This window comes from Exophiala spinifera (genome assembly GCF_000836115.1).
Source record: "Exophiala spinifera strain CBS 89968 unplaced genomic scaffold supercont1.1, whole genome shotgun sequence".
Taxonomy (NCBI): Eukaryota; Fungi; Ascomycota; class Eurotiomycetes; order Chaetothyriales; family Herpotrichiellaceae; genus Exophiala; species Exophiala spinifera.
This window is the reverse complement of record NW_015622513.1, coordinates 2574225-2593328: the sequence shown is the minus strand read 5'-3', so window position 1 is coordinate 2593328 and position 19104 is coordinate 2574225. Positions and strand designations below refer to the sequence as shown.

General features: G+C 51.5%; 10 protein-coding genes across 10 annotated transcripts; 5 read left to right on the top strand and 5 right to left on the bottom strand.

Moving 5' to 3' along the window:
* Positions 1 to 46: 46 nt before the first annotated feature.
* PV08_00977 (uncharacterized protein) lies at positions 47 to 289 on the bottom strand (the record flags this gene model as incomplete). The annotated part of the gene is made up of 1 exon (XM_016375342.1): positions 47 to 289. One exon carries the CDS (start codon positions 287 to 289, stop codon positions 47 to 49), a length of 243 nt encoding a protein of 80 aa, XP_016240618.1.
* Positions 290 to 2375: 2086 nt separating this feature from the next.
* On the top strand, positions 2376 to 6252 carry PV08_00976 (eukaryotic translation initiation factor 3 subunit D; the record flags this gene model as incomplete). The annotated part of the gene is made up of 8 exons (XM_016375341.1): positions 2376 to 2472; positions 2588 to 2674; positions 2727 to 2814; positions 2875 to 3432; positions 3486 to 3986; positions 4140 to 4232; positions 4403 to 4629; positions 4682 to 6252. 8 exons carry the CDS (start codon positions 2376 to 2378, stop codon positions 6250 to 6252), a joined length of 3222 nt encoding a protein of 1073 aa, XP_016240617.1.
* A 486-nt stretch (positions 6253 to 6738) lies between these two features.
* On the bottom strand, positions 6739 to 7793 carry PV08_00975 (uncharacterized protein; the record flags this gene model as incomplete). Its single annotated transcript, XM_016375340.1, has 2 exons — positions 6739 to 7383; positions 7521 to 7793. 2 exons carry the CDS (start codon positions 7791 to 7793, stop codon positions 6739 to 6741), a joined length of 918 nt encoding a protein of 305 aa, XP_016240616.1.
* Positions 7794 to 9189: 1396 nt separating this feature from the next.
* On the top strand, positions 9190 to 10137 carry PV08_00974 (uncharacterized protein; the record flags this gene model as incomplete). Its single annotated transcript, XM_016375339.1, has 2 exons — positions 9190 to 9243; positions 9385 to 10137. The coding sequence occupies 2 exons, from the start codon at positions 9190 to 9192 to the stop codon at positions 10135 to 10137; spliced, it is 807 nt and encodes a 268-aa protein (XP_016240615.1).
* A 366-nt stretch (positions 10138 to 10503) lies between these two features.
* On the bottom strand, positions 10504 to 13149 carry PV08_00973 (uncharacterized protein; the record flags this gene model as incomplete). Its single annotated transcript, XM_016375338.1, has 4 exons — positions 10504 to 11487; positions 11536 to 11736; positions 11795 to 12920; positions 12947 to 13149. The coding sequence occupies 4 exons, from the start codon at positions 13147 to 13149 to the stop codon at positions 10504 to 10506; spliced, it is 2514 nt and encodes an 837-aa protein (XP_016240614.1).
* A 925-nt stretch (positions 13150 to 14074) lies between these two features.
* Positions 14075 to 15136, top strand: PV08_00972 (uncharacterized protein; the record flags this gene model as incomplete). Its single annotated transcript, XM_016375337.1, has 1 exon — positions 14075 to 15136. One exon carries the CDS (start codon positions 14075 to 14077, stop codon positions 15134 to 15136), a length of 1062 nt encoding a protein of 353 aa, XP_016240613.1.
* Positions 15137 to 15733: 597 nt separating this feature from the next.
* PV08_00971 (uncharacterized protein) lies at positions 15734 to 16372 on the top strand (the record flags this gene model as incomplete). Its single annotated transcript, XM_016375336.1, has 1 exon — positions 15734 to 16372. One exon carries the CDS (start codon positions 15734 to 15736, stop codon positions 16370 to 16372), a length of 639 nt encoding a protein of 212 aa, XP_016240612.1.
* Positions 16373 to 16535: 163 nt separating this feature from the next.
* Positions 16536 to 17075, bottom strand: PV08_00970 (uncharacterized protein; the record flags this gene model as incomplete). Its single annotated transcript, XM_016375335.1, has 1 exon — positions 16536 to 17075. The coding sequence occupies one exon, from the start codon at positions 17073 to 17075 to the stop codon at positions 16536 to 16538; it is 540 nt and encodes a 179-aa protein (XP_016240611.1).
* Positions 17076 to 17417: 342 nt separating this feature from the next.
* On the bottom strand, positions 17418 to 17845 carry PV08_00969 (uncharacterized protein; the record flags this gene model as incomplete). Its single annotated transcript, XM_016375334.1, has 2 exons — positions 17418 to 17595; positions 17670 to 17845. The coding sequence occupies 2 exons, from the start codon at positions 17843 to 17845 to the stop codon at positions 17418 to 17420; spliced, it is 354 nt and encodes a 117-aa protein (XP_016240610.1).
* A 536-nt stretch (positions 17846 to 18381) lies between these two features.
* On the top strand, positions 18382 to 18878 carry PV08_00968 (uncharacterized protein; the record flags this gene model as incomplete). The annotated part of the gene is made up of 2 exons (XM_016375333.1): positions 18382 to 18665; positions 18719 to 18878. 2 exons carry the CDS (start codon positions 18382 to 18384, stop codon positions 18876 to 18878), a joined length of 444 nt encoding a protein of 147 aa, XP_016240609.1.
* Between the last annotated feature and the right edge of the window lie 226 nt (positions 18879 to 19104).

Genomic DNA, 19104 nt, shown 5'->3' with positions numbered 1-19104 from the left:
CTGGCATTGAGCCTAACGAAGAGACATCACCGCAGACGACGACAACCTACCTCTGCTTTGGGAAGGGCTCTTGTTCAGTTGCGTTGATCTCTGTATTGGTGGGAACGGGGTGGGAAGAAATGAAATCTAGTTCGGCTACCTTTGCTCTCTTCGCGGGCTGGAAATTTAGGAGTGCTGCTGCGACGGATGTAAATCGGGCATCGTCTTGTGCGGAAGATGGCGCGGTAATGTGAACTAAGACTTCGCATGTTGAAAAGTCCCTCGAGGCATCAGGCCGTTCAGTTGCCATTGATGAGGATGGACATCGCCTGCTCCGAGGTCGACGATGGCTCAACCCGCCAAGCAGAAGGCCAATTCTAGAACGGCAGCAACCAGCCGTTTGTGATTTGTGACATGGAGATACAGGACGCGATTAGGAGAACGGAGTGAAGATGTTGGACTTGCTAGTGGATTTGAATGATGGTACAAAATTCCAAATCAAAGTGCCAAATACAATGTAGCCACCTCAGTATCCACCAATCCCGACGACGGCCCTGAATCATCCCTGCGTCAAGTCGGTGGTGATGCTGAGATACGAGATGCCACGAGGGGGGAGTAACTTGGATCAAAACTGCAGTATTTACTGGTCTCTATCTACCTGCCCAGGTAAGTACCGGGGGAGAGCTGTCCCTCCTCTCAACTCATGCTATAAATTGTTCTGTCGCGGCTGGCTTCGCTCTTCGCTGAGGGCGAGTTCTCGCTACGGTGTGCACTCTGTGCTCCTTCTATCATCAGCCCATCGTTGTTTCCAGTGTGTCGAACGAGGACTATGCAGACGTCCATGTATTGAATTGTGATCTCGAGGACAGCCGTGACGTCCCGAACCAGACGGAAGAAAGACAAGATATGAGTCTAGTTGTCGGAGGGGACTATTCAATGCCTTTAGGGATGGATATTCGAAACGCGTGAGTTCTTGCTTCGCCATGGCTAACCAGTCGTCATGCTGACTGCTGGCGGGAGTTACAGGGACCAACAAAAGATCCCATTCCCCTTATTAGGGACCCCTGCATCGTTCTTCCAGGTAGGTATTAGGCGGCGCTGGGCCCCTAGGGACTCCGCGCATGTGCGTATTCTAGGTTACTCCATACCCTTGAGGTACTTGTGAGGCTGTGCCTGTGGGCCTGAGCTGGTTACACAGCACAACTCTGGGGCTTTGAAGGCCTAAGGTACAATACTACCTTCATCTTCCACCATCCACCAATCCCGCTTCGATAATATGGAAGAGACTTTCGTGCTCTGTGTCAGAGACATGTACCTCGTACAGAAATGCTCTTCTGGAAATCTTCCCCATGTGCGGTCATGTCATGGTAAGACGCATACATGCGGCTGACTACTTGTGCCTGAGGTTGCTGCCCCATCATCACCCGAGGTAATCTACAGGTAGTATCCATTGCACTTGCGCCTTTGGTTTGCATGGTTCTCACATTTCCATCTCTATCATATCTTGACATCACATTGCACAAGCTGCCGGCTTCTACTGTCCCTCATGTGCTACACTACCTGTCCATCCTCAGTCAAGCACCTGCTCATCCCGGCCCAGCTCCGCTTACCCGCTCTGCGACTTTGTTGGTTTTAACGGGTACAGACCGTTATGCGCAGAAGGCCGACTTGGCATCTATCTGGGCCTTTTAGCTGCTCATTTCCACTAGTACGAGTACTTGATTGACACTTCCACCATTGACGAGACTGGCGGCTCACTAGGCTTACCTACTCGTCGCAACGCTCTTCATCGAAAATCATTGAACTGCATCGGACATACCTGATCCAGTTCGATTTATCGATTTATCCCGTCAATCGAACCAGTTCAACTCTTGTTCCCGCCTGTGCCAATTGCCAGCAGTGGTCGCAGTGGTTTCATCTTCCTCGGATCCTCCTCTAGCTCTGACGAAAGGGCTGCTTGCGACGTTCCTGTTGCACAAACGAACCTACCACGATCAGCAATCTTGTCCCGCTCACAAATATTGTGTTGCGCACGTCCCCCGTCATCGAGCCACCACTGCGCCATCTTCGACCTCAACGGCATCGACCTTGTCTCATGTTGAAGTCCTAAATTTTCTCCTTGCCCAGTTTAGCATCTTGGGCAATTCCTGTCGCCTTGCAAATCACCACTTGTGATTGCTTGAACTGTGCAGACAAGGCTTGGCCGCTGAACTCTCCGCATTCAGCCTCCTCGGCTCGTCTCTTGCCGTTCGTCAACAGCCACTCCGCAAAACGACTAGGTGCTTCAGCTAGCTGTTGTCGCTGCTGGACACGCATACCTTGTCAATTTCGGACCAACAGTTCAGGACCGTCGTGGATAAGCGTGTGATCGAGGTCTGCTCGCTGTATTGGATATCATGGCGTCGCATCCGCAAATGCTTTCCAATGTGCAGCAATCTTCAGAAATGGATTCACCATGGGCGGGTCAAGACTACGGTGCTGTCCCAGTATACAGTAAGTCATCCATGGGTCTACTTGGTTATTGCTGGCATGGTTTTATAACGAATGTCCAAAATCAAGATGTGTGCGCATAACTTCTCTGCCGGGATACTGATCTATGTCTAAGTAGACAATGGTATGGTGGGCGAGGCCAAAGGATCCGCCTACGGGGGCTTACTCAAGGGCTTTGGTGGCATGAATAAGAAGTTGACAAGAGGTAGGCGTGTCGTCCGGTCAGTCAAGCTGTCAAGCACTCAACGTCTCTTTAGATGGACAGCCAGCAAAACGAAGGGGGCCGAAGCCGGACAGCAAACCAGCACAGACGCGGCGGCAGGAGCTAAATCGTCAGGCTCAACGGTAGGTCGCAGCCGTTCAGCGAAAACCGGATGAAGATTCTGACAAGAAATCACTATTTAGGACACATCGAGAGAGAAAGGAGAATTATATCAAAGCGCTGGAGATGGAATTGGCGCGGCTACGAGAAACGTATCTTGTTGAGCAGAATGCCCGCGAGGCCACCCTTAAACAGCAGCAACTCGTTATCGAGAACCAAAGAAACGAAAACCTGGCCTTGCGAGAAATCCTTATGAATCGAGGTATCCAATTCGAAAATGAACTGGAGAACCGCAAAGCTGTGATTGCCATGCGGCCAAAACGAGAAGAGAATTCCTTAAGTCCACCCAACCTGACTTTCAGTCCCCCGACTTCAATGGCTGGACGCTCTGTTGTAGGCTATGGATCAGCGGGCCAACCAACACCGACCGTGTATTCCCTGGGCGTGAACAATGCTATGAGCACATCAGGCCACTCTCCCGGTACCACGCACCATAGCCATTCGCCTCAGGGCCCAGACATCCAGGAGGTCTCGATTAAGCAAGAACCTGGAGCTATTTCGGATATGCCCGGCATGTCGGAAATGCTCGTACCTGGGATCTTCGAGAAAGAGCCGCAACTAGGGATTGATTTCATTCTTAAGTGAGTGGCGCTGTTCCTCGGAGGCAATTATAGCCACGCTAACCTTTGTCTAGGCTTGAGCAAACCTGTCGGGATCATGGGGAATACTTGGTGCGAAGATCGATGGATTCGCCAAACAATGACGAAGAAGCAGTTTTCTCCGGCCATGCTCTGATGGCGTCTTGCCCTCCACCGAGCCATATTCAGCATACGCCTGCTGTTAATGGTGGTCTGGACCCAACGTACGAGCACAAGGTTCCCGATGCCGAGTCGGTGCAAATATTGAACAATCTACTCAATTTGAGTCAGAGTCTAAAAGGAAGCGCAATCCCTAGTGGCCAGGTGACTCCGATTATGGCCTTACAGTCGCTCAAAGGTCACAGGAATTATGCCACCCTGACCCGAGAAGACGTCTTGGGCATGATTGATTCTATCAGGAGCAAAGTTCGTTGTTACGGGTTCGGTGCAGTGATGGAGGATTTTGAACTTCGCGATGCTTTGTCGAGTATATTCGCAACCAAACCGGAAACTTACGATCAATTGGGCACCGACTACACAGCCGAGATTGACGAAATGTATTCATGATGTTTCCTTCGGACAACAGGAGGCGGCACTCGGTATTAATGTACGTTTGAGAGCCGCTGGGCTCGCCAGTGTTCTGATGGTTTTCGCTACGGCGATAAGTGATGTTCAGATACTCCGTATTCCCATGCTAGTTTTGTTGAAAGTGTGTTGCAACCACAATATGATCATTTTGACAGAGATGGAAGAATTTCATTCTTCACAACTCTCCAACAACGAAAGCAAAGATCTCACAGACTGTTCAGTGCGAGTAGGTGTAGCTCCCGCACGTCTTGAGAACAGGCAGGCGCGGGGTCGCACCTTTTTGTGAAGGGACAAAATTCAATGCCAAGAGTTGCATTCGCCTTCTTTAGTTTCGAGGGCAAGGGCCCTATTGTGCAAGGCTTGATCTTGAACAACAATTGATCAGATCACAAATCTTTGCAATCATGCCTGGAATCAGTCTTGCTGATGTTATCAGCAACCTCAATGTCAACGACGAATGGGGCCCAGAAATCAGCTCAAGCACCACTCTCGATGGCGTACCTTACGCTCCTTTCTCGAAAAGCGACAAGTTAGGTCGTATGGCCGACTGGACACAGGAAGGCAAAGAGGGGCGCGACCGATCTGGCAGACAATATGGTAGAAATTTCAGAGGTGAGCATCGTCTTCCATTACGCTTAAATGCTCGCTAACTGACTTTTTCAAGATCAACAAATCTATGGCGCAGGCACATCTTCCCTCTTTGCTGTGCAGGTGGCCGAGGATGAGTCTTCCTTCTCTGTTGTCGACAACACTCGAGCAGCAAACAAAACCCGGGGCTTTGGCAGAGGTGGTCTGGCAGTTTTCCGTGGGCGTGGCCAACGGGGAGCCGCCCAACGAGGTGGAAGAGGCACATTCCAAAGAGCAGGACAAGGCCGGACGACAGGGCAACAGCAAGGACAGTATTACGACAACAGAGGCGGACGTGGTGGACGTGGCCGCCGCTTCGGCTGGAGGGATTATGACAAGCCACAACGAAATCGAGATGCATCAGTCAACATCCGCCCAGACTGGGTGATGAAGGAAGAAATCGACTTCAACCGACTTGCCAAACTTAACCTCGAGACCGGGGACGGTGAGGATCTTGATGGTTACGGTTTCCTGTACTACTACGACCGGTCGTTTGACAAGCCACCTGTGAAGAACACCGAGCGCAAACTCCTGTCCCTCGATCGTGCGGCGTACAACGTGACCACTTCCGCAGACCCAGTCATCCAAGAGCTGGCCGAGAAAGACGAAGCGACGATTTTCGCCACTTCAGATATCCTGTCTATGCTCATGTGTGCTACGCGCTCGGTTTACTCCTGGGATATTATAGTGCTCAAGCACGGCGACAAGATCTTCCTCGACAAGCGACCCGACAGCAGCATCGACCTGGTCACAGTCAACGAGAACGCCGCCGATGCACCTTTGGAAGCCGAGTCAACGACTGCGCAAACGGGCGTCAAGGCAGACAGCATCAACACCCCCAGCAACCTCGCCATGGAAGCCACTATGATCAACCACAACTTTGCGTTCCAGACTGTGCTCGAGAACCCAAACAACAAGGTGGAATTCCCTCACCCTAACCCGTTCTACAGCTCCAACGACGAGACGGATCCTTTGGCATCCAAGGCATACAAGTACCGCCGCTTCGACCTGTCGCTCGAGCGTGATGAAGAACCTCTCAACCTGATTGTCCGCACGGAACTCGACGCCGCGACCAAGAACAATATCTCAGGAGAAGATCAATTTCTTGTCATCAAGGCGCTCAACGAGTTTGACCACAAGGCTCAGGGCGCTGGTGGCGCGCTTGACTGGCGTACCAAGCTGACGTCACAGCGCGGTGCCGTCGTTGCGACCGAGATGAAGAACAACTCGTGCAAGCTCGCAAGATGGACGACGCAGGCCATTCTCGCCAAGGCTGACCAGATGAAACTCGGATTTGTGTCGCGGGTCAACCCCAAGTCGGCAGCGAACCACGTCATTCTAGGGGTGGTGGGATACAAGCCCAGAGAATTTGCGGGCCAGATGAACTTGGGTTTCAGCAACGGATGGGGTATCGTCCGTACCATTGTCGACCTCGTCAGGAGCATGGCCGAGGGTGAGGATGGAGACAAGAAGTACGTTCTGATCAAAGACCCCAACAAGCCTGTGATCCGACTGTATGAGGTCCCTCTCAACACGTTTGACGAAGATGACGACGGGATGACGGGTACCGTGGCCACGGAGGGCCCGGACGGTGGTAACGAGGAGTAGAGCCCTACGAGGTGACTGCTCTCGGCAGTCGGTGTGTTGAGTTGAGCTGCAGTGGCATAAAGTGGGGATTGCTTTTGTTTTCTGCAACGCGCACTCACGAAGGATGATGTCCTTGAAGACACAAAAAGTTCTCATGAATTGTGATGTCAAGAGGGCAGGAGAAAAAGTCACGAGTAGAAACGAGATAGAAAGCTTTTCTTCTTTGATTAATGGAGGAAGAATCACCAATGTCATTTCTTTGGTCCATATCAAAAGCTACCTGTATTCGTATCCGCATGCCCCAACAATATGTTCTACAGGATATTGCTCTCGCGAAAAATGGGCATCGTCTGATCTCTCAGCGCTGGACGCCATGCTATGCCCGCGAATCCTCAAAAAATCCCGTGTTCCAGAAACTCCCGTGTAAATGCACATTTGATGCTGTCAGATGCCTGTATGGTGGTGATGGTGGTGGTAGTTGGGTGGTGGTGCGTGTTGAGGGTTGTTTTACCGAACTCGTCCCAAGGTCTTGCCAATCTCACTTTCCCAGTTGGCGGCCCTCTCGAAGCCGTTGCTGGATGTCTGAAAATCCATCATGGCCTGGTACACGGCCTCTTTGCTCGTGGTGACGAAGGGGCCGTACTGCACGATGGGCTGGTCGAGGGGCAACCCGGCGACGATGATGAAGTGCGCGGGCTCGGCGGCGCCCTCCTCGACGTGGGCCGTGACGACGTCGCCGCCGTCCCGTTCGAACACGACGTTGTGGTAGGGGACGACGGTCTCGCCGGCGTCTTTCTTGCCGTTGCCGAAGGTCACGACCCCGTCCAGCGTGTACGCGAAGGCGTTCCACTCCGGCGGGAGTTCCTGGGTGATTTTCCCGCCGGGCTGGACGGTCACGTCGAGGAACCACACGGGCGTGTACGCGAGGTCCTTGATCGAGTCGACGCCTTGGCTCTTGCCGGAAATCACCTTGACCTCGACCTTGCCGTCGTCGGCGGTCGCGACGGGGATCTCGCCCGCGCGGAGGTCGCGGTACCGCGGTTCGGTCGACTTGAGGTTCGCGGGCAAATCGACCCAGAGCTGTATGCCGTCGTTCATCTCCACGTCCTGCGCGGGCATTTCGGCATGCATGATGCCTCGGCCTGCCGTCATCTGTTGTTACAGAGAGATTTTGTTAGTATACGTTATTCTCTTTTGGATTCCCTTTTCGTACTTGGTTTTCCTTCTCAAGCAGGCAAAAGAGAAAAACAAAAGGGGGAGGTGGGAGGTGGGGGGGGTTTGGTACGTACAAATTGAAGGTCACCGGCTTCGATTCTGCCTTTGTTCCCAGCGAAATCTTCATGGTCCACGGCACCCTGGAGAATGTACGTGATGGTCTCCTGGCCGCGGTGCGGGTGGTCGGGGAAGCCTGAACCGGGAGGGGAGCGGAAGTGGTCGAGCATGAGGAACGGGGTGAAGTTGCGCAACTTGGGTGTGCCGATGCTACGTCTCACGGTGGCGCCCGCACCCTCGGATTGCTCGCGGGCGAGGAGAGAGAACTTGATGGCTCGCGGAGTCGTCATGTTTGTAACTGTGGATGCGGGCCGCGCAGGAATCAAAGGTAGACCGAGAAACGGTGTTGGTGTTATAGCTTTGGCGTTTGGCTGTGTTCGGTGTATCAAGCTACTGAATATAGGTAGTCTGGCTTTTTGAAGGATGCTCTTCGTCGTCGACGCCAGGGTGTCGGTGTTTGCGAAGTATGCGATCAAGAGTGCTGTGATGATGGTAAGGAGAAAAGAGAGGGGTCGCTTCATAGGAATCTGACTGAAGAATGGAACACTTATACCTGTGAGGAATATGCCTGTTAGGAAAAGAGAAGGCTTCGAATAGACTAGAACGTGCGTAGCAGCAGAGATCTAAGCATTATGAGATCTGGACATCTTTAGTAACCGTGGTCGTCATTTGGATGGCTTTACAAGCGGAAAATCCCGGACTGGGGAAGCGAGGATTTGATAATAATCAGTCAGCATCCAAGAACAGCTTAGTGGCTTCCAGAGGTCCATCACGTGAACACGGCATCGGTCTGCGCGGTCACGTGCAACTGCTATTCACCTCATATACCGGCCGAGACGAGAATTTTCTAACTTAATTACAGAATACATAAATAACTGGTAAACCAGATACGAGGTCTGGTCCATCGTCTCCAGTGGGTAGTCACCACTTTCCACCTATTGGCTTTGTATCCGTGGATCAGAATCTCATTCCGTGCGACCTGGTGCGCCTTCTATCATCGAAGTAGTTGTTACCCCCTATGTACCTTGATATTCTAGTGTGGCCAGGCTGAGGTGGGTAGTTCGGGGTAAATCGACACCCCAAGTCCCGCCCCAAGTCCCGATCTCCAAGCGACAAAGTCACAATAGTACTAGTAAAGCCAAAGAGGCCCCTCAGATACGACATCACAGCGGCTTACGGCAATTGAGTTAAGGTCGAGTCCCACGGAGAGATCTGATCTCACTAAACTGCGGGGTTTTTCCAGATGGCCCGGTACTTTTATTTCTCATACCTGGAAGGTAGGTAGGTAGCTAGGTAGGTAGTTATTTGTGTGTGGGCGCTGAAGGATCCAAGACCCTACAGTAAGCTTATCAAATAAGGGCTCCCAGTCAATGCCGTCTCGTCCAGATCCAGAGTATTCGTGCATATCCAGTTACCTCATTTTTATCACAGAGAGCAATTCCGAGCTCAACTACCATTTCTTTCCCTTTCCTCCTCGTACGAATATCCATCCATCCATAAAAGTCCGTTGCATCGACCGAACAGCACCAGCTACAATATATAGGTAGTCACGCCGTTGCCACTCCACTGCGAGTACGTCGCCTTTCAGAACCCACAAACTAGATACGACACAGGGAGAGAGAGGCTTCCAGCCAGGCCAGGCAGATACACAAAAAAGACATTCGTGTCCTACACAAAGTGCACAAAATGTTCTACGAACCAGGCAAAACAGAACATAACCTCCCCCATGACCCATTCAAGGTATGCAACTACTAAACTCCTGAGGAGTACCCCAAGCACTACCTACTCATACGTCAATTGTTCCGTCACAACCCTCTCTCTCCCTCCCGATCCAGACCCGTTTTTCTAGTATAGCACCTCTTCTAAAATCCAAATCAATAGGCCTGTGTCGTCCCACGTCCTATAGGCTGGATATCTACCGTATCACCTACCAATATCACCACCACCACCACCACCACCACCAATAACGCTTCATCGTCCAGTCCATCAGGCACAACCCCAGGCACACGCCCAGGTCCCATCGCCAATCTAGCCCCTTACTCTCAATTCAACAACCTGACATTCGACCCCCCGTACGTAATGTTCTCCGCGAACCAGACCCCACGCTCGGCGCAAAAGGACACGGTGCGCAACGCCGAGGCCACGGGCGTCTTTTGCTGGCAACTGGCAACCTACCCGCTGCGGGACGCCGTCAACAAGTCGGCCGAGTACCTCCCTTACGGAGTCGATGAGTTCGAGCGCGCCGGCCTGGCAAAGACGTGGTCCAGGGTGCTCAAGACACCCGTGCCCATGGTCAGGGACTCGCCCGTCAGGTTCGAGTGCGAGTACTACACCACCCTTCGTCTGCCGGGGAATCCGCCCATGGGCACCGTCGACGTCGTCATCGGCAAGGTCGTGGGTATCCACATCGATGAGCACGTCCTCACCGATGGCAGGATCGACATCAACAAGACCAAACCCATCGCCCGCTGTGGCTACTACGAGTACATCATGGCCTCGGATCCTTTCAGTATGATCATTCCCGGCGACCCCGCTACTCTCTATGGCCTGGAAGGGAGCGTTAAGCATCACAAGGAACATCGAGAGCGAGAAGCAGCTGAAAAGTCGGGAGTAGATCAGTCTAGTCATGTTTGAGTGCACTTGGGACTCGAGTGGAGATTCGTTCTTCCTAAAGTACATATGCTTAGCTCTTAAGCTCACACCTTCCCGCCCGCAGCTCACAAGCACTATCTATGCTTGTCAATGACCCTTGTGAGTCTGTTGTCTGTCCAGCATGTTCCTAGCAAATACTTCTCTCAGAGCACGGTTTTCAGTTCCATGGCTATGCTGCCGCCGCACTCCTGTCGATGTTTCCAGCACATCCGGTTGCACTTGGCCCAATTTGTCACTGTCCCTTGAACGCCAATACTCACAATCAAAAGGTCGATCGCTCGCTTAGTCCATCATTCAGTCTTGGTCTCAACGACAATCTTATCGTCTCATCCCTGGAGTCGCAACTTCTCAGATGATGCCTCGGCAATAATCTTCGTCTTCGTCTCCCGACTCAGACTGAGCGCTCGAGAACGTAGTACCGCCTGTTTCGTCCGATCCGCCTTCGTCATTGTGACGACGTGGTGACCATTTGTGACCGTGGGCCGAGACTTTTTCCATGTGAGAGGCAGCAGTACGTTTCAACATGTCAGTTGGAGATTCCGAACCAGATTCATTCTCTGAGATTTCTCTGTCCTCTTCCGACGTGTTAAGATTCTCCGTCACTTCACGTTTCAATCGCAGAGGCAACTCGATCGTCTTGGGCTGAATACTGGCTGAATGCACAGACTCGGTGGATATGTTTCCTTCCATACTGAGTCCACTGAACGTATCGCTCGCTTCTGTATTCGTCCAGCCCTTGACTTGTCCAGCAAGCCAGGATCTAGGTTCAACTTCCGTATCGGAAAATGATCCTCGCAGACCGAGAACAGAACTGTTATCGAAGTCACCATCGGTCTCTGCTTCTCCATGCAGATGTTGCAGTGCGGTGTGATGCAAGTGGGTTGGTGACATGGCATTCACAGAAACACCAAGTTTACTGGCTGTAGACGACTGCTGAACTGATGGTTCTCCTTGAACCGCATCCAACAAGTCGTCGGTTTCCCATAAAGACAAGCCCTTGGTATCCTTGCGTGGAGCAGTGTTTGGAGGCAACTGATGCTGATCCCAGAAAAAGCGCAACCCTCCTTCTTTGCAGACCAATTCCCTAAAGTCGATTGTTCCCGGTTCGATCATTCTCTTCACGGCATGTACAAAGAGTTCCTCGTGAAATGGACACCATCCATATTGATCGGTGTACGGACTCAGCTCAATCTGGGACGGGGACATTGGTAGGGGGATGAGCGCAGGTGGAAGAACACATGGTGTCTGCAAATCAGCACCCACGGCTCGTGTCTGTGATGGAGACATCGGGGTTGGGTAAGAGGTCTGAAGATGGTTTTGGTAGTCGAACTTCTGTCAAAAGTCAGCGAATTCAGGGAGGTATAAGGACCTTTTACATACCCTATCGTTTGCTGCTCCTTGCTTCTGCTTCTGGTTCGTCAAGGAGACCATTGGAGCATCCGAATTAGAAGATTGTTGATGAGCCAACGCAGCAGTATCCATGCAATGCTTCGGGTCCTTCGTGATGACATGATTGTCACTTGCTACAATTTGTCTCTCAGCCAAAGAGCCAGAGGTAATTGTCGCTGCTTGTGTAAGCGGCTACCAAAACGTCAGCAGGTCTCTTCACAGATGAAGAGAAAGGGCTTCGAATGCTCACTCGAGTCTTCTTCGGTATGGTCATGGTTAACACCTCTCCACTTGACGTAGAGGAAGAATCAGAATCCATGAAAATGTCGGGTGGGTTCAGTTCTGACTCTGTATCATACTGTTGTGCAGCCCAAAGAGACTGGCCTGTGGGGTCTGGGTGAGGTGTGTTGAACTTGCTTCCTGGTGCCGTCGCAGAAACCCCAGCAGAAGTATCCTCCTTGTTCTCGAGGATGTGAACAGTACCATGATCAGCTGTTCCTTCAAACATTTGGGCCTTTGAACCGGTACCAAAAACAGCCTGGCCACTAGCAATCTCCAAGGAGGAAGAAATGCTGGATAATCTTCTATAGTATCTGTCACCATACTGCTCACGCATGGCTCGACGGATTTCGGGATCGATTTCTTCTGGGGAATCTCTGAAAGGATCGTCTAGAGGCTTGACGGTTTCTGGGGGGACTATTGGAACTGCTTGAGTAGGCAAAGGAAAAGGCTCCACTGGAAGCTTGCTGCTCATGTTAGGAAGTATGTCGCTGGCTTTTGTGGTCTCCCTAGCGTGACGAAAGACTGCAGAGTTTCGCAAGACATTTGATGGTTGAGGTCTGCCTGTGGGAATGGTGTCTTGCAATCGTCTCATGGCTGTCAGCATTGGCGTCCGTGTGAGATCAATCGGTGGCAACAATGGTGGTTGCGTGGGGATGTCAATGGGAGCAGATCTTTTCTCTGTGTCAACGACGGTGTTCTCAGGTCTAAATCTGACCGATTTCTTGGGACTCTTTCTTCCTGTGGAAGAGGGAGCCTCCACCCCGGTACCCTCAACTTGTGGTTTTGCCGCCTCCTTGTTCTCCTTGTAGAACAGCGACGTTATTGCTCCAAGGAAAGTCTTCGGTGGAGATGATTTGTCCGACGACGATAACTCAGACTGCTTCTGGTCCGAGATTGCCTGGTTAGCCTTGCTCATTAGTGACAATCCTGAGAATTTGAGGGGATGAGGGCTCGGTGGTCGACGAAATTGCTTTGGCTGCTCGACTGACGAAGCGTCAATGGCTCGTTGTGGGTCATGGCCAGGATTCGAAGCATCATATTTTGGATACAAGTCACCCTCAATGGCATCTGATTCAGATCTTGTAGGTGACCGACTGTTGAGAATGGTCAGAGTGCTCACAGGTGGCCGACAAGATGATTGTGAACTTGCCTAGCAGTACGGCCTCTCTTAGCTGAGTCAAACATAGCGGTGATGCTTCTACGTGGAGAGAGTCTTGGAAGAGTCGAAGAGCGACCTCGATTTGGCGACGGTGAGGTTTTTTGCTCGCTCGACGTCTTTGGCGACTCGTTGACAGTCCTCCGGCGAAGACTTGGGAAAGGCATACTGGGCTAAATTGATCTCATGGACATGCAAGATAAGAGGGGGCTGCCCAGTGGCTGTCAGCGGCCGAAGGATTGGCTTGACAGGACAAGAAGGAGAATATTGCTGTATTGGAAGAAAATTGAGGCGTGGGAAGAGAGGGATTAGGATAGGAGAATTTGGTGGGAGGAGAGACAGGCTGCTAATGTTGTGACCAGGAGGAGGAAGGAGGGGCGCGGTCACAGTCTCGCCCTTTCTTGTTCAGTTAACGACATCATCGACGACTTCACAGTTCAGTTACTTAATCTATCACCATGAGAGACTCATTTCCGACCTCCATGGGCGAGACTTGCCCTGTCCATGAGTGTGGGATTCTCTATAACAGCCCGTTCTGGGGACATCAGAAAGTCCAACCCGAAGTTCAACCGAACGAGGCTGGCACCCCTTTTGCTCAACCACAATGGCAACATCAAGTACCAGAGGAAAATCATGCCATCGTCTGCATCAGTTCAAGGCTAAAGTAAACAAAACTCAAGTCTTCACTGCCCCGTGAAATCAGCGTCGTCCTGGTCACCATAACAATCGCCATATACTAGGTACTTCTTCACCGCGTGTCTGCTCCACCAAGGTCCGATAGCACGCGGTTGCAAACAACTCAGCACGATGCAAGTGCATAGTTCAAAACAAACGCTCATAGGAAGCTATTTTTGCTAATGTCCCTTTGTCCCCAGGTCAAAATTGTACATTACTATTCCTGGCTATAATGAAATGGCACATTGGTTCATTGTCCAGACCGGCTGCAATGCACAACTCAACACACACTTTGTCCCTATAAGATATGATCGGCCTTCTGCATGCTGTGAGTTGTCAACCTTGAGGATTCAAAGCTACGGATATACTTAATAATCAATTTCAATATCTTCTGCCCCCAAAACGAATCACAGCATAATGAGTAACGATGGCGATGGCCAACTGCTGGATGGATTCCCGATCCACCCTCTCTGGCGCTATTCTAACTTTCGAAATGTTACCTTCAAAAGGGAACCTGAGACACATCCCAACCTGTACGAAATAGACGAGCCGGAGAATAATATAGACGAAGTGGTTTATGACCGTATGAAGCCAGGCCTGAGACTTGCGACGTTGTTTCTTGAGCAGGCTACCCCTGAGCTGGCACGTATCTATTACGCAGGGCTCGAGCCTGTAGCTAATGCTGCAGGACATCCGGGACAGAGACTGAGGGAGTGGAGGGACACCCCTGCCAAACAAAGGGCCCTCAACAATGAGCTTACTCGAGTGGCCAAATGGTATCGAATTACAAAGCTTGAGGACCAGGGCGGAGATCCTCAGGACGTTTGCCCACATATAAAGGAAGACACTGCGGTTACAGACCTTGAATACGCCCCGGGTCACACGCGACCACTGCCGATCTTCTGGCCACGAACTTCCATGAGCGAAGTCTGGCAGGCCTTCTTCGAGCGACGGGACTGGGACACGATCGGCGAGACCGAGAAGGAGATCAGACTTCTGTTGTTGGCTGTCACCTTGATCCACGAGCTTGCCCACGTCGTCTGGTTTCACAGGTTGACTGCCAAGTACGTTTTGGCTCGGAAGCGGGGTCCCCAGGATTTCTCTGATCTCGACTTTAATGAATCCGAGCCTATGTTCGAGGGCCGTCCGTGGGCGGAATGCGGCTACGTGATCGAGGAGACGATGCTCGGTGGATTCCTGAGCTACTCCAACAGTGTTCGTAACATGAACACCCCAGCAGGTTTCTCGATTCCTCCGACAGACCGAGTCCTCTTCACCCGCAAGTGGTGGACCGCCCCTGGCCAAGGTGTCTGGCGGGTGAATGCAGTCAAGCCCTACTGGATATCAGAATTTTTTTCCGAAGACACGTGGGAACGGGATACCAATGGAACGTTTCTGGGCAATTTCTATCTAGTGAGAGAGCGCCTAGATGAGGCGTATCAAGGGCTACGGTATACTCTCGTGAATGCTCCTATCTAGTGACCGGGTTTTGTATGGTTCATCTTGTGCAAAAGTTGGCGTTGGTAGTTTGGATCTATTGTACCTTTAGCTTGTGAATGGACATGTTCGAGAAACCTCTTTGATCATTTTTGAGACCCTCCTCCACAGTCCAGCCCCTATTTCGCCTCAAGGCTTTGAGTTCTCCTGGAGGATCACATGAACCCCGACATTGATGGCTTCAATCTCCCACGAAACGGCGGCGACGTGGTACACCTGGACAAACACCAGGCACCGCTTACTCCGGAAGGCTTTCCTTGTCCTGTAGGATTCGTTGTCTGGCACCAACAAACAAGTCCGCCACAGCCATGTCTATGCCCCTTTGTTCTTCTCATGGTCTCGCAAAACAAACTCACAAAGGACGAACGATTCGGAAAGAAAGAATTGGCAAAACCAAAGATCTACTTGAAAGGACGGAGTTCTTTCTATCTCAAAAGGTACAGTAAACAGAACACCCCCCGAGACCCGGAATAGGAGGACAACACTTCAAACGAACTTGGAATCTGCAAACGCTAGCCAAAAGCCCTACTATACTCCTATCGCACCAACTTCAATAGTCATAGAGAAACCATCTCCAACATGGCAGTTCACTCCAAATCAGCAATCCCACTCTTCATCTTCCTTGCACTTCTCCTCCTCCTGCTCCCCTGTGCCGCGATTCTGTGGCACGGGAAACGCAAATTCCGTGAGCAAAGGAGGCGGCGAAGATCGAGACAAAAGACCGTCCAGAAAATCATCCATACCATGTCAACGCCAATAGAGATGGGCAAGATCCGAACTCCAACAGTAGGAGTTGCACCTTGGCGAGAGCGGATTCAAGCAAGGAAACTCCCACTCGCATGGCGTGGACCGGACGGCAAGTTCATCATTCCAAACCAAGCCAGCAACGGACAACCCTCACCGAGCCAAGGAGCAAGAATCAGTGTCGAAGAGGGACAACCCTCGATACCGAGCCCGCGCTCCACCCCCCACTTCAACACACCCGGAGAACCACTACTGCCGACGCAGTTCGCCACCGTTGTGGACCTCGAATCACAACCGTTTGATCTGAAGCCCGCACCACAGTTCAAGAAAAAACAGAGTCATGCCAGAGTGCACAAAGCTCCACAGCGGAAAGCCGGCCTGGCTGAAGCACCGCATGTCGATAGTCAATATGGGATTCCAGGGGACAACGTCGAGTATGACACTCAGGCTCAAACGCAGAAGGATTTTGTTTAAGGATTGGAATGGATCTGGGAGCAAACAGCCTAGAGTCAGCAGCAGATAAGCAAAGGAAGACGAGATGGACATAATGCTGAGCCGCTCAATCAGCACAGATCGAGCATGCCATATGGAGTCAATCGTTCTAAGATAGCCCCACCATCGAAAATAGGATTTCCTTTTACACGATATGATCCGTTGCTCGTTTCTCGCCAAAGTAAGCCCATTTCGACTCGGCCTGCGCAAAGGTGGTTATTGTTGGAGGAGCCGACTGCTCTGGAACAGGAATACGCCGAGTACGTGACGTTGAGGGTGCTTGGCCAAACGAAGTTATCGTAGCTGGGGCAGATATCGGCACTGGGCCTTTATTCCGGGCAGCATTTGTGTATAAGTTAATGATTTCATGCGTGCTGTCCCTGGTAGACATTGGAAGAGGAGGCGGCCTTTGGACATCGACGAGATATGCGACCTCGTCTGGTAGGGGAGGCGGTGATTCGGCTTCAGGAGTTTCCGGTTGTGCGGGAGGCTTGGCTTGTAGTATGCTTGCCATATCTGCTGCAGCTGCTGTCAATGGCGTTGTCAAGCTTTTCTCGGTCTTGTTTTGATTGGCTTTCTTCGACCGAAACATATCTGAGATGGAACAGTACATTGCAAGGCAGAATGTAGATGTCGCAAGTGCTACAACAGCAATGAGAACCACCAATGCCGCTGTTGGGATCATCTTGAGAAGGCGCAAAAAGTGAAGTCAAAATACTAGGGTTGGTTCAAAAGGACTGGCGGCTTCGAGGGCGGAATTGATCTGGGCTTGAAGTGGTGAATCGAGAAAATGAATGAGAATGTGCAACAGGACAAAGACATTGGCCCGTGTAGGAATCCATAGATAGAGGGCTGAGAACAAAGAGGCCGCTTGCGTTAACCATTCGCTATGGCGGCGTCGAAGAGAACATGCAAAACACGATGCTAAATACTATAGTGTGTTTGTAGGACTTGATAGACGAAGCCATATGGCGACTTGTTGCGTCGATCGCTAATTGCGTGCTGGAGGATCCTTGTGGTTGAGAGACTATTGTGGGATACTGATTGGGTTCCGTATGACGCCGCCAAAAAGCTCGTCGTCCTGAGCTTTGCGAATCGCTCGCTCTTTGGACCGCCTGACTTTGAGAGTGTAGAGGTAGACCAGAGCGATGATTACGACGACGCCAGCGAACATGGCGATAGCCATCCAAGCTATCCCCGACATTCTGGATGAGGAAGGCATATCGGAGTCCAGTGCGAGATATCTTGTTGGGGAATAGACAACAACAGACCAACTCACCGACGCCGCTGGTACGCAGCTTTAAGTCCCAACCCTACGCAAACAGGGCCCTTCTTGCTCAGAATAGATTTCTTTGTGGCCATTTCCGGAGGCGAGGTCATGCCATCTTTGTTGTAACAGTCAGTCCGTTGAACAACGAGGGGCGTACCGTACGCTGCAGCCGTGCCAAAGCACATGCCTGGCATTCCATGCTGTGGTCGTCGAGGAATCGCGTCCTTTATGGGTGCAGCAGTACACACATCATGCTAGACATTGTTAGTCGTCGAGCCCGGGGTATCGCACCTACACAGGCTCCCCAAACAACGCAAAAAGGTCAAAAGTATCTGAAGACGAGAAAACACTCTCACTAGGTTACCCAGGGTCATGTTTCAAATCGTGACAGACGGCGTCATCAAATTATGCTGCGTGTTGACTGCCTTCAAGAACTTAGAAGACACGTTGAACTGTGTCATTTCGGCACGCGCTTTTCCGCTTTCGGACGGCTCCTGAATCGTCGCTTTCTGTCGCAAACCGCGTCCACATGCGCGAAGCCCGATGGCTTCAGTCCCTGACAGCAACAAGCAGCACTTTGGGAACTCCTAGTCATCTCGCAATACACACACACCGTGCCACATAAAGGCACGCAGCTGCACAATACGTACATTTTCTGGCCAAAAGCACTCCGAACTCGATTCACCTGTCCCCTTCCTCCAAAGACTCATCACGCTCCATCATGTCTTTCCTCCTATCTCCTGCTAGACGTGCAGGCAGCGCCGCTCCTATCCTTGCACAGCGCGCTTTCTCGACGACACGACCATCACAACTGGCGCGCATGACGCTTGTTGGCAGGATAGGCACCGACCCCGAGTTGGTCGACACCGGCAAAGCCCAAGTCATCAGATACGTTGTCGGCACGAGCTCGGGGCCAAAAGACAACAGACAAACTTCATGGTTCCGTGTTTCAAGCTTTGCGCCAGAAGGGCCTGGAAGGGACTACATCATGGGTCTGAGCAAAGGGTGAGTCAACCACAAATTTTGACCAAACAGCTGGCTAATTGTTGGGGTTCTAGAACGCTCGTCTATCTCGAGGGCGATGCGACGATGCGGACCTATAACGACGCTGATGGCAAGAAACAAACCGCACTGAACCTTGTGCAGACCAAGGTGGATGTCCTGAAGCGACCATATCCCAAAGAAGGGGAAAGCGATGACGGCCCAACTGGGGTCTAATTGATCTGGAGAAGGGTTGGCTCGCATGAAGGCTATCCGATAAATGTACAAAATTTCCTCCCTAGGTGAGATGTGGAAATGTGGTGCTTGGTTGAATAGTGAGGGCTGGCTTCCTACGTACTTTCGCCACTCATGATATTGGTTTTCTCTGAAGCAGAACATCCAAGGATGGAGACGGTCTCTGCTGTATGAATAATATCTCCATTGTCTTCCAGTCGCCTCCAGT